Genomic DNA, 13,763 nt, shown 5'->3' with positions numbered 1-13,763 from the left:
ACTGACCTTTTCTCAGAAGCCTGTATTTCTGTTTACTGCCTGTCTGCTGAGACTTGTGTCTTTTAAACCCAGTATGTCTTTCATTAATAACTAGCTGGCGTGCCCGGCGGTGCCAAGGGTTTTTTGAGGGCATGTTGTTATGAAAAGTAGAAATAATTTTTATCTATATATATAAAAGGATCCGTCCGTCTGTTTGATCAATTGCATTCCCCTCTATTTGCACACTGGATTATTAGCTGTTACTCTCCCATGTCTAATTTATTTATTTTTTTAACTTTGAAATAACTTTAATGGTAGCAAATTTGTACAGATTAATCTTTCTTTGCAGCTGCCTACCTCATTGCTGCCAGTACATTGCTGAGTTCTTCTCTCTACCTCTTGGCACGGATGTGGGTACCAACTCGCTCTTTGATGAATTTGAGTGCACGCTTGTCTTTAGAGACCTTCAGCAATTCCATTGCACGCCTTTCATAGGGGGCAAAACCACATACCTCACGGATCAGATCTCTGACAAACTTGGTGTGCTTGGTCAGGCACCCTCTTGTGTGGCACTGCCTTGGGCTGGTCTCATTCTTGGTGACGGGGTGTGTCGCCTGCTGCGCGCGCACCCTGTGCCTGTCCCATGTGTGCGTGATGTCCCTTCCAGCCGACGCCGTCGCCCCGGGTGACGCCAGCTTCCACTCGGCTCCATCCCGCCCCGCCAGCCTTTACCAAGATGGCGGTGATGGTTCCGCTGGGCTCCGCCCCACCAGCCTTTACAAAGATTGCGGCGATGGCTCCAGTCGGCTCTGTCCCGCCAGCCTTTACCAAGATAGCGGCAATGGCTCCGCTCGGCTCCATCCCGCCAGCCTTTACCAAGATGGCAGCGATCGCGGGCCGCTGGTTTGGAATTGGGCCCAGCGGGACGGGCGGTGCCTAGTTCGGGCATGGCTGGCGAGGAGAGGCCGAAGCTTCGAGGCCTGAGGCCTGCAGGCAGCTCATCCACCGCCAAGGGGGGGAAAGCCCGAGTCCCCGGCGCGCGGCCGCAAATGGAGCCGAGCCCCGGGACCGGGCCGAGGGGGGGAAAGCCTGAGTCCCCGGCCCGTGGCTGCAAACGGAAAAAGAGCTTACCTACAGGGTTCAGCTGGGGATCCATTATCTTAAAAAGCCTCATAAAACGTTAAACGCGAACTTAGTGTATCATGCACTCCTTTGCAAATGGATTTATTTTTCTTTTAAAACCAACTTTTTTTTTTGCTGGAAATCTATATTTCATATCATTTAATCCCCATCTGCGTCGTTTCTGGCATTGCCTCCAGTGGTTAATGTGTCAATACTAATGAATCAACAATTTCCTCACCTCCATTACCATTTTTTTAGCTTGAGGCCCGGCAGATGTTTAATGGTCGCCGCTCAGCTCCTGCTCCCGCATTAACGGCAGTTTGAAGGATTAGGCCCCGCCCACCCCGTAGGATTGGTCAGCCATCCCGTCACTCAACGCTAATGAGCGGTAGGATTGGTCAACCGCTAATGAGCGGATTTTTGAATGTTTTTTGTATACTCTCCGTACAATTTTTGTCTGACCAAAAAGTAAATATGCCTATGAGACTCCCCTAATCGTAAGCTTTCTTTTGATATAACATATATGTAGATACGCTCTATAACTTTTGAGTGTATAGCGGATAGACAGACAAACAGACAGACAGACAAACAGACAGACAGACATACAGACAGACAAACAGACGGATGGCTCCTTTTATATATATAGATATTGAAATCTATTCATAGTATCATGTATTTCTCTGAATCATGGCCCCTCGAGCCTGCTCCGCCATTCAATAAGATCATGGCTGATCATCGGCCTTAACTCCACTTTCCCGCCTGATCTCTACATCCCTTGATTCCCGAGGGGGTGATTTTGCCAATGGGGGCACATTGGAGGCGGGACTGCTGCTTGTCGGGATTTAGTCCCGCCTCCATCGACTTGTGGCCAATCTATGCTATTTTACCTTGATTGACCTTGTTAAGCCTGCCCAGCGGGCTTAGCAGGCCAATTAAGGGGAAGCCAGTTAAATAGAATGTCAGCGTATGACGTTTCATCTGTCAATAATTTTTGACAGATGCATTGTCATTGTTTGACAGCTCTGTGAAGCTATCAAACACTGACATTCTATGTTGTTTGACGAGTCCTTGTATTCAAGGCTATCTGCTGAGCAGAAATCAGATGGCTGTTGCATCGGAGAATGCAGCAGCCATCTGTCATCTCTGCCGGTGAGATGCGAGAGTCTCCGGTTCCCCAACTGTTGAAGCCTGCAGGAAGAAACAAAGGTAAGTAAACATTTTCTATCACTTTTCACTCACCTCACATACTTACCTCTCCACACTTGCACTCATCACTCACCTCCACAGTGCACTTTTGCACCCCTCCGACCCCCGCAGACCCACTGGTCGCCTTGGTGACCTTGGCGGGGTTTCCCGACATCGGGAAGCCCGCGCCTCTGGTGGAAAAATGGGGATAATCCTCTTAACTGCCTGTTAACTACCTGTTAACAGGCAGTTAAGTGGCTGCAATCCCATTCCCGCCTCCAGGACGCGGGACCCGGCGCGGGTCGGCTACCCACCTTCTGGGAAGGTGGCACAGAGGCGGGTTGGGGGCGGGATGGGTACCCGCCTCCAGATTCTGCCATATTTCCAGCAGTCCCGCCTCCAAACCCGCCTCCCCAGGGCTAGCAAAATCGCCCCCCATGAGTCCAAAAATCTATCTCAGCTTTGAATATACTCAAAGACTCAGCATTCACAGCCCTCTGGGGCAGAGAATTCCAAAGATTTACAACCATCTGAGTGAAGAAATTCCTCCTCATCTCAGTTTTAAATGGCTGCCCCCTTATCCTTAGCCTATGCCCCCTAGTTCTAGACACTTCAGCCAGGGGAAACAACCTCTCCGTATCTACCCTGTCAATCCCCTTCAGAATCTTATATGTTTCAATGAGATCACCTCTCATTCCTCTAAACTCCAGAGAGTATCGGCCCATTCTACACAATCTCTCATCATAAGACAGCCCTCTCATCCCAGGAATCAATCCAGTGAATCTTCGTTGCACCGCCTCTATGGCAAGTATATCCTTCCTTAGATAAGGAGACCAAACCTGTGCACAGTACTCCAGGTGTGGTCTCACCAAGGCCCTATACAATTGTAGCAAGACTTCCTTACTCTTATACTCGAACCCCCTTGCAATAAAGGCCAACATGCCATTTGCCTTCCTTATTGCTTGCTGTACCTGCATGCTAGCTTTCTGTGTTTCTTGCACGAGGAAACCCGAATCTCTCTGAACACCAACATTTGAAAGTTTCTCACCATTTAAAAAATATTCTGTTTTTCTATTCTTCCTAGCAAACTGAATAACCTCACATTTCCCTATATTATACTCCATCTGCCACCTTACTGCCCACTCACTTAGTCTATCTATATCCCTTTGCAAACTCTTTGTGTTCTCCTCACAGCTTACTGTCCCACCTAGCTTAGTATCTTCAGCAAACTTGATACATTACACTCGGTCCCTTCATCTAAGTTATTAATATAGATTGTAAAGAGCTGAGCCCCCAACACTGATCCTTGCCGCACCCCATTAGTTACAGCCTGCTAACCTGAAAAAAGATCCGTTTACCCCTACTCTATGTCATCTGTCTGTTAACCAACCCTCTATCCATGCTATTATATTACCCCCAACCCCATGAGCCCTAACCTTTTATGTGACACTATATCGAATGCCTTTTGGAAATCCAAATATACTACATCCACTGGTTCCCCTTTATCTACTCTGCCAGTTACACCCTCAAAAACCTCTAATAAATTTGTCAAACGCGATTTCCCTTTCATAAAACCATGTTGACTCTGCTTAATCATGCTATGATTTTCTAAGTACCCCGATACCACTTCCTTAACAATGGATTCCAACATTTTCCTGATGACTGATGTCAGGCTAACTGGCCTGTAGTTCCCTGTTTCCTCTCTCCCTCCTTTCTTGAATAGCGGTGTTGCATTTGTGACCTTCCAATCCGCTGGGACTGTTCTAGAATCTAGGGAATTTTGGAAGATCAAAATCAATGCATGCACTATCTCTTCAGCCACCTCTTTTAGAACCCTAGGGTGTAGGCCATCAGGTCATGGGAATTTGTTGGCTTTTAGTTCCATTAGTTTCTCTAGTACTTTTTCTCAAATTATATTAATTACGTTAAGCTCATCACCCTCATTAGACCTTTGGTTCCCCACCAGTTTTGGTATGCTTTTTGTGTCTTCTAACCAGGTGAATCATTTGCTTTCAATTCCATGGCTTCAACCTTAGTTAACAGTCCCAATGAGGGTCTTCATCAAATGCCTTCTGAAAGTCCATATAAATAACATCCATAGACATTCCCCTGTCAACTACTCTAGTCACCTCTTCAAAAAATTCAATCTGCTTTGTCAGGCATGACCTATTTTTTTTACAAATCTATGCTGGCTCTCTCTGATCAACAGAAAATTTTCAAAGTGTTCACTCACCCTATCCTTAATTATAGACTTTAGTAATTTCCTGACAACAGATGTTAGGCTAACTGGTCTATAAATCCTTGGTTTCCCTCTCTCACCATTCTTAAACAGTGGAGTGGCATGCATAATTTTCCAATCTAAAGGAACGGTTGTTGAATCGAGGTAACTTTGGAAGATTATAGTTAGGGCATCTGCAATCTGCTCACCTACTTCCTTTAATACCGTGGATGGAAACCATCCGGTTCTGGGGATTTGTCACTCTTTAGTGCCATTATTTTCTTCATTACTGTTATTTTGCTTACATTAATTTTGTTGAGTCCCTGTCCCTGATTCAATATTAGTTTCCTTGGGATTTCTTGCATTCTATCCTCTTCCTCTACTGTAAATACTGACACAAAGGCCGCAATTTTGCCGGCATTCAGGGGGTGGATTTGGAGGCGGGACATCCGGCAACATCGCAAAGATTGATAGTGGGTCAGAAACCCGCCGTCAACCCGCCTCCAATCAATCTTCCTAAGTGTTGGGTCCCCAATTTACGCATGGACCCGACACCTAGCAGTGGGAAGAGAATTATAGTCACTTAACTGCTTAACAGGTTGTTAACAGGCAGTTAAGAGGCTTTTTGCAATTTTGACAGTTCTACTGCAGGTTTCCTGATGTCCAGACACCATGCCAGGTAAGTGTGGCGTGCTGTGGGTCTACTGTAATGTTTCTGCATTGATTACAGCTGCAGAAATGGTGTGAAGGATCCAATGGTGCACTGGTGAGTTTCAGAGGTAAGATAATGTTGGGAAAATAATTTTTAATGCATTTACACTTTTCTGTAGGTAACAAACTGTGATTTGTATGTGTAATCCCACCTCATTAGGAGAACCTCTCTCACCAGTGACAGATCACTTCTGTAACATCACCTGCAGCTGCCATCTGTTCTAGCCTAAGGAGGGAGTCACTGGAGAGCCTGGGTGAAAGGGCTCACCTTTGTACAGTGATTGTCAGTGTTTGCAGCACCTCAATGCTATCAAACACTGAGAAATCAGCTGTCAAAAAAAATGTGCACGGCCCCTTTAAGAAAACCGGCAGATAACGCGTCATCAACTGACATCATCTGACACCGGCTTCCTCTTAATTGGCCAGCAAGCCCGCACGGTGGGCTTAACAAGGCCAATTGACACAAAATCACGTTTGTGCATCTGATGTCGTTGGGGGTAGGACTAGAACCCGGAAGGCAGCTGTCCCGTACCCAAGCTGCCTCAAACCGAAAAATCGTGGCCAAAGTAATTATTCAACATGTCCACTATTTCCTTATTATCATTGACACTAACACCATTATCAGTTTTCAAGGGACCAATGTTACTCCGGACCACCCTCTTTTTCCCAATATAATTGTAATTTTTTTTTGTGTTGATTTTGATATCCCTTGCAAGTTTCTTTTCATATTCCCTTTGTGTAGCTCTATCTGTTTTGTCACCCTTTGCTGTTTTTTGTATCTTTCCCATTTGTCAGGATTTGTGTTATTTTTTGCATCTTTGTATGCTTTTTCTTTTAGTTTTATGTTGTCTCTCACCGCTTCAGTCGTCCATGGCTTTTTTTTGGCAAGTAGAGCTCTTGCCCCTCAGGGGTATAAACTGGTCTCGATCACATTCAATTATTTTTTGAACATCTCCCACTGATCTTCATACAAAAGCAAAATACTGCGGATGCTGGAAATCTGAAATAAAAACAGAAAATGCTGGAAACACTCAGCAGGTCAGGCAACATCTGTGGAGAGAGAAACAGAGTTAACGTTTCAGGTCGATGACCCTTCTCTCCCGTTCTGACAAAGTGTCATCGACCTGAAACGTTAACTCTGTTTCTCTCTCCACAGATGCTGCCTGACCTGCTCAGTATTTCCAGCATTTTCTGTTTTTATCACACTGATCTTCTGTCATTTTACCCATTAACAGGTTTGCCCAGTTTACTGTGGATAGTCCCTGTCATCTTTAGCTAAATCTAGAATCTTAGTAGTTGTTTCGCCTTTCTCCCTTTCAAAAAGTACGTTGAACTCGATCATGTTATGATAACTATTAGATAAATGTTCACGCACCGTTAGGCTGTTAACTAAATCTGGCTCATTACTCATTACTACATCTAATATGGCATGTCTGTGGTTCTCCCGTAATTTTGGTGGACGATCAGCTGAAACTCCAGAGAAATGGCGTAAAATTAGACTGTTTCTCTGGGGTTTCTGCGGTTCTTCTGCCGAAGAGAATCGGGAGAACCCCCATGGAAATTTAACGCCTTTATGTTAACAATTCCAAAGTGAAGGACATATTGTATATGGACATTAAAGTTTGCTTCAATTCACCATCCAGGAGGCGGGGGTGAGAATATGATAAACCAAGGAGTATTTGTGATCAAAAACTTACAATAAATAGATAGTAAAACTTTTTGATTTAAAAATACTTATTATGTTTAGGTAACATAGCAAGCATCAAATCTTCAAAACTTGTGTCAAATTAAAAACATATATAAATGTGATGTCTGAGGACATTTCAATTTTATTGGAATAGGTCAAAACATCTATACTGAATGCAATATTGTAAATATATTATTGTTCTTTGCTGGGCCAAACATCCTAAGAGTACAGGTTCAGGTTCAGACTGATTCTGGTGTGGGAGAGGGGACAGTCCAATGAGTATAATATGATAAGAGTTGGACAAATGAGGTTTAGAATTAATGGTGTACGTCTTGCACATTTTATTTTCAGTGATGGGGAGTGGAGTCATGATGTGCAGACCTTAATTTTACCTCAACCCAGCATTCTCAATCCATGTATCCATCTTGTTATTAGGTCATTTAATTTTATTGCCATACTAAGAGGTTGGCACAGTGCCACCTGTGAAACAATCAGTAAAATGATTACCCTTTATTACCTTTCAGAACCAACCCAGCATTATCTGGTCCCTGCAGTTTCTGCTGGAATCAACAGTAATTTTCATTTAAATGCCATTTGAGAAGAGAAAGTAACTTTTATTGGATAGTCAATTAAATCTGTACTTCACCTTCATGCTGAATGCTTTGAAGACTTACAAATTCGGGAGAAGGTCTTGAATTGGAAATCAAAATAGATACCTAATATGGTTTAATTTTACATACGCCTAACCAAATTTACTAGCAATATCAATGATTTAACGGGTATGAACTCTTTCGTAACAAATTAACTCATCTGCAGTCAAATGTAGTTTTATAAGTTTTCATGAACAAGATGGTCTTTTAATGTAATCAATTAAACTGAACTGCTTCAAATACTGAAGACAGTAAAGCAGAAGTACTTCACATACATATTTACTGATATGAACAGTTGGTCTCATTAGAAAAATGACAACAACATTGCCACCAACAATGTGCACTTAAAAAGACAATGGGGGAAAAATTGGGGCGCTAACGTTGCCCTGGAAAAGTTAGCACCCCTCTACCGGAAATTCAGTAGTAGCACCCCCAAGCAAGAGGTGGGGCATTACTCGAATTGCTCCACCTCCTTCTTGGAGCGCTACTACTGAAGATCGCGGCACTACATGCAACAACGCCACGCGCGGCATCATGCAGCGCCACGTCATTGCAGGCCTCCTCCCGATTAAAGGGCGGGTCCTAGCGCTGCACGCACCGGGGCCCTGCTAGCAGTGGGAAGAGATAGCGGTGGAGGTCAGTACAAGGAGTGTAGCCCCAAGGATCTGGATGCAGTGCAGGAAGAAGTTTAATGATCGCTCACAAGTTGTCAAGGTCAGGAGTGCATCTTCAAATGCCATGTCCTACCAACTGCACCACTAGCCTCATCTAATGCTCAATTCACCACACCCCATCACCCACCTACCAACAATCTCTATCAATCAGGACTCATACCTAACATACAATATGCTTCACCTCACGCTCACACACTTAGCACTGTTGCAAGCCTTGCACCCACATCTCACAGCTATTCACCTATGACAGCCACATCACCCAAACATATTGCACGGCCCTCATTGACACACTTCCCTCCTTCTTGCAGGAGAAGGTGGCGCACAACAGGAGGCAGCGGGAATTAATGGGCGGGGAGAGGCGTGCCTCCATGTTTTAACCCCCATGGAGGAGACAGTGCTGGCCATTATGAGAAGGGGCATTGCTGAGAGCCCTTTTCTAGCTCCTCCTCCCTGTTTGAGCAGCTTGTCCTGCTCTGCGTGGCCTCTGCTCATTCTCCCAGTCATGCTCAATGCCAAGAGGAAGCCCTACTAGGCCACCCATGTCTGGAAGCAACTGGTTTGTGCACAAGACTTTAAGTCACCAAAAAGTACTTCCGCACCAGCTAGACCACTCCCAGTAGACTACTAAAACTTTAAACAAGGATGAAAATGTACCCAAAACATGTAGAATTGCAGCAATAGCCAGAAGAAATAATACAGCAACTAACCTGCAAGTAATTGATGATCCCTTTAAATAGTGCTGGTGGTGGGGTTCCTTCATGTCGTTTAATGTCATGTTCAGCTGTACAGGTTTAAGAGAGGGCATAGGCTGGAGTGTAGAGTTCCAAAATGGCAGTGCTGGTGTCAAATCAGCATTACATGCTAATTGACATCATGATCTGCCTGCTCTGCATGCTGCTGGTGGTTGTTAAGTGTGTGTGTGCTAACCCTTTTATGAAGATGGTATCTGGTGCACTTCCCATTGGAAGTGTGTGCGTGCGTCACAAACAACATTTTCGTAGTTGAAGAGGCCTAGCAAGCACCCAAAAATGGGCACTACAGAGCCCAATTTCATCCCCAATGGAAAGTTTAACTAAAGGAAATTACAGCTCATCTGAGACTGCATGTCAGACTACAACACAAAGGCAGTGGAGTGGTCATGGGAAGTGGTGGAGAGGTAGATTTGGGTATTGTTTGTGTACATATGGAACCTGACCCTATGTCTTCAGATGTTGCCAGGAGTCACTGGATAGCAATCAGAAAGAAGCATTTTTCTGTATTTATTGACTTAATAGCAAGTTATCTCTTTTGCTATATGCTAATTAAAAATAACATTTTCTGCATCATAGGCTTGTTTTCTTTTGGATAGCTGACACTGTCTTTCACAGGTTACAATAGGGGTCCCAGAAGAGTTGTAGTATTTCCAAAAATCCCCATGGAATGTATCAATACTTTCAAGAGGTCCCCCGCACAGAAAAGTTTGAATACTCTACAGTAATGTGCAAAAAGCAAGAGACACATAAAACATTGTTATTCTGTGTTTAATAAGACAAGCATCCATGTTCTGAAAGATCACAAGGTCATTTACACAACACATATTAGTAGCTGAAACATTCCATGATGATCATATATTATACAAGAGTGATACACAGGCAGAAAACATGAGTTTGCAAACCTTACATGACTCTTCTTTAAGTGAAAACACATCATTGTATCACCTGAAGGGGTATCTCTGAATGTTTTAATGCTCATATACTATAAAGTACATTAGTCATCAAATGGTATGACTTAAACCGTTTCTAACTAATACAGTGACTGCAAGTACTATATATTCACACAGATTTTTTGATAACACCACACCACCACAAAGTTAAATAAGTTGACAGCTATTCCTAGGGGATTTTACAATATCTGTGTAAGCATACAAATTACGAAAATTGTTCTGTTAAACTTGATACAAGTTTTCGAATTTTCTTTTGAGAAGACATAAAAACGATACACAGATACTGATTGCGATTGAAGACTATAGCGGTAAGCAATTGAGCCAAAGGCTACAGAGTGAGCAAGAGTTTCAATAAGGGGCAACAGCTAATAATATCATGCATACTGAAGGTAACCTCTGTAACTTGAGGGGCAACTGTTTACGTATAGCCTGAAAACTGCAGTCAGTATTTGGTTTATTATACCCTTGGGCTCAAGTTTATTTCAAAAGCAAGATACCTGTTCTCATGTTTTGTGCTTCAGGGTGTCAGATGGCAATAGAATTTGTTCTCGTGTGTGATGGCTATTCTGCCAATCATGCAGAAATTCAAGTCCAAAGGTATAATAAAATGAAATATACCGTACAAACATAAGGCTACATATCAGAAATTATACTTTGGTTCATCAACATTTCAAAAAAAAACAAGCCAAACTAAAAAGCTACTCCCTTACTACAGAAAATACAGAAGCAACTTTGCATTGGGAGTAGTTTTATTGAATCAGATCATCATTGTTTCCTACAAATATTGGCATGGTTAAGGTCTGTCATTTACAAATACTAAATAGTAAATATGGTAGTTACACAAACGAAAGAACAGTTTTAATAATACAATTCATCCTGATAAAAGAAGTTAAGATAGAATGATGCGCAACCATATATGAACCAAAGCTTAAAAATGTTGCCACACTTTAAAAAGTTGTGAATTTGCACTCTGCATGACATGCATATTTAATAAAGCAAATGAAAATATACAATTCCTTTAGGTTTTTACCCACCAAAGATCTACAAACCAGACTACTGCAAAACATGAATTTAAAACATTTGATGCATTTGTATTAAGACGGTCAGCTTTTTGCCATTATAAGTACTGTAAAGTTTTCTGCAACAGTTGCAGAAGTAGGCAAATACCTCCCAATTCATTAATATAAATATTATGTCCTTTTTACAAAAGTGTTGCAATTTGAAATACCTTTTAAAATAAAACTTTACCAGCACTGTTAAGCAAGAAACAAAATTAAGACTCATTGGAACTATAGTGATAAAAACTTTGACACAAGTACAATAACTTCACAATTGTTCACTGATAAAAAATTTAACTGACAACTCTTCGAAGTATACCAATTTTCTGAGGTGAAGACATGTAGTTGATTCAGTTCAATATCATGGAGCTATGTTTTACATATTTTATACACAATATAAAGTCACACATTTAGTTACTTCTTAAAGACAACCAGCCTGTGAGTCAAAAAGTAATGCTTCAAGGTGTTCATCCAGAACCTGTGGCAGGAACATTGTTTTAAAAACATTGTTGATTTGTTGAGAATTACTTTTCGGCATTCCCTCCCCAAATTCCAAATGTATTCCTAATTACAAAATGTACATTGTAGTCTTTTGCCTTGATAAAAACCAAACCAGATGACTGAATACAATCGTTAAATGTGAAACTTTGGGTAAAGAGCATATTTGAAGAAAAATAAGACACAAGGATTTGAACAGTCTTATGCATACCTAATGGTAGCACAGTTTATACTGTGATTTATAGTTCTGACAACTCAACTGTGCCATAGCTGCCAGCTGAACCATTACATGTTCACCTTAACAGTACACTTCTCTCATCCCCTACATGCCATTCATCAACAAATATTCAATTCCAAATCAGATTCCCACTGAAAGTTATCACTTTAAACTGACAGGAGCAATCTAGACGTGCTTGCTGGATAGAGCTCTGCATATAAATATTTAATGTGTTACTTTCTTCCTGTGGTTACAAATGTTAATTTGTAAAAGGCTACTATAGTATTTTGTGAGATGTTCTATTGGTTAAAAAACACAGGAATAAAGTTCTTGGTCCCTTCAGCTGCCATAGTCATTGCATTAAGAGGCATCGGTGTACCAGGTGTTGGTCTCCTTAAGTTCATATATCGTATCAATCACAGTCCTGCAGGTTCTTAACTTCTAATTATGTAGGGTCACAAGTCACTTAAACTAACTGTAACTATAGGGACTCAAATCTGCTAACAGCAGCAAGGATTTAAATGATTATACGTTGTAACAGTGTCAGCAACTGGAAGCCATTTCTGTTATGAACCTACAGACACTTAGGCCTAGAAATTCAGTGGGCCTTGCGCCCACTTAGCACCTAAAGAGGTCTTCTGCACCGGCGGGGTTGGTAGCACGGAAATTGAGTGCAGCGTTAATGGCGGCGGTAGCCGGTAGCGCTGCGCCAGCACCGATGACATCATCGGTGTGCGCAGCACCCCGGTTCCGCCCCGACGCCCATATTCAGTTGCGGCCGCCTCTTCCGCAGCGGCCGCAAACAACGTTCGTGAAACACGGCCTTCATGCAGCGTTAGTGGGGCGCATAAAGGTGGAGGTGCGGCCGGCCGCTTTTTCGGCGGCCGCCTGCCCGCACCTCCCTCCCCGGCCTCCTACACCACCCCCCCCGCGGCATTGGTGGCTGATTCCCGCGAGCCCGGCACTTCTCCCTGGTGCCGGGCTCATTTGCCGGCAGAATCCAGCGGCGATCTCACGGCTGCAGGCAGCTCCTCCTTAAGAGAAGGAGGAGGCCTGCAGTACCCCAGCCTGCTGCACCGCATCGGGTGGCGCAGCGGCAGCTGGAGCGCTGAAATTCACTTTCAGCGCCCCAAGCGGAGGCGGGCACACCCTGGAACAGCGCCCGGTTCCGACTTGGGGCGCTAAAAGTGAATTTCTGGCGGGCGCAACGGGCTCCGGGCGCTGCACAAACTTTTGGGCGCAACTGAGCTGGCGGGGCCATACCTAATTTCTAGGCCTTACATTTTATATGGATTTTTGCACAATATATCCCTCAGAATGAAAGGTGGACTGCAACAAAATGTCCCATGCATCTTATTCTTTATCAAATATTGTACATCAGGTAAGCATTCCTTATGGCCCATCATCTTTTCTTGTCTTTTTTTTAAGCTTGTTGGTAATCTGAGCTAATTTAACAAATATTCAGTTGTATCACAAATTTATTAAGAAAGTAAGTGAAGTTTATGAACATGTTACTCATGCTTTAACTGGAGTGGTGGCTACTGAACTCCCATTTTCATCTGCTGTATCTTTCTCTTTATTCCCACTGTACTGTCCAATGAATGAACCATCTTCATTAAACTGCCCTTCCGATCCACCTTCTCCATATTCGGCCAAACTGTCATCACTTCCTGTTGGCTTCACTCCCTCATTCAGTGACTGCTGGCTTTCTTTCAAAGGTTTATCTTCATTATCACTGAAAAAAAAAATCTGCTGTCAGAAATCTAGTGAATGGCATATTTGTAATGGAGGTCTGGAAAATCTCTTGAGGTGCACTGTTCCTTGGAAATGAATTGCTTATCAATCCTATCATCCTTGATTCTTTGTTAAAGGAGTGTCATAATTCCGTAATGCATTAATAGTTTTATATAGTCATCCTTCATTTCAACAACTCAAATTCTGATCACCTGACATCATTAGCAATTGCTTTTTCCCCTCTACCTAAAGCATTTCAAATCTATGATTAAAGTATCTTTTTCAAGGGTTAAATGAGCAGTAACTATGTACTTTTATATTGATTAGT

At 42.9% G+C, this 13,763-nt stretch overlaps 1 protein-coding gene across 13 annotated transcripts in view; it reads right to left on the bottom strand.

The window, feature by feature from the left end:
• Window positions 1-9,730: 9,730 nt before the first annotated feature.
• The window catches only part of chl1b (cell adhesion molecule L1-like b), a 1,240,677-nt gene continuing 1,236,644 nt past the window's right edge, over window positions 9,731-13,763 (bottom strand). For all 13 annotated transcript variants that reach the window (XM_086001404.1, XM_086001409.1, XM_086001398.1 and 10 more), the window contains one exon: window positions 9,731-13,436. In XM_086001404.1, the coding sequence (XP_085857530.1) occupies window positions 13,217-13,436 (220 nt within the window). In that variant the 3' untranslated portion in view covers window positions 9,731-13,216. The remainder of the gene's footprint in view (window positions 13,437-13,763) is intronic.

The sequence above is a fragment of the Somniosus microcephalus genome, chromosome 11 (genome assembly GCF_052327205.1).
Source record: "Somniosus microcephalus isolate GS21.2 chromosome 11, FLI_Smic_1.0, whole genome shotgun sequence".
Lineage (NCBI taxonomy): Eukaryota > Metazoa > Chordata > Chondrichthyes > Squaliformes > Somniosidae > Somniosus > Somniosus microcephalus.
Note: the sequence above shows the minus strand (reverse complement) of the source record. Positions and strands in the feature narration are given on the sequence as shown.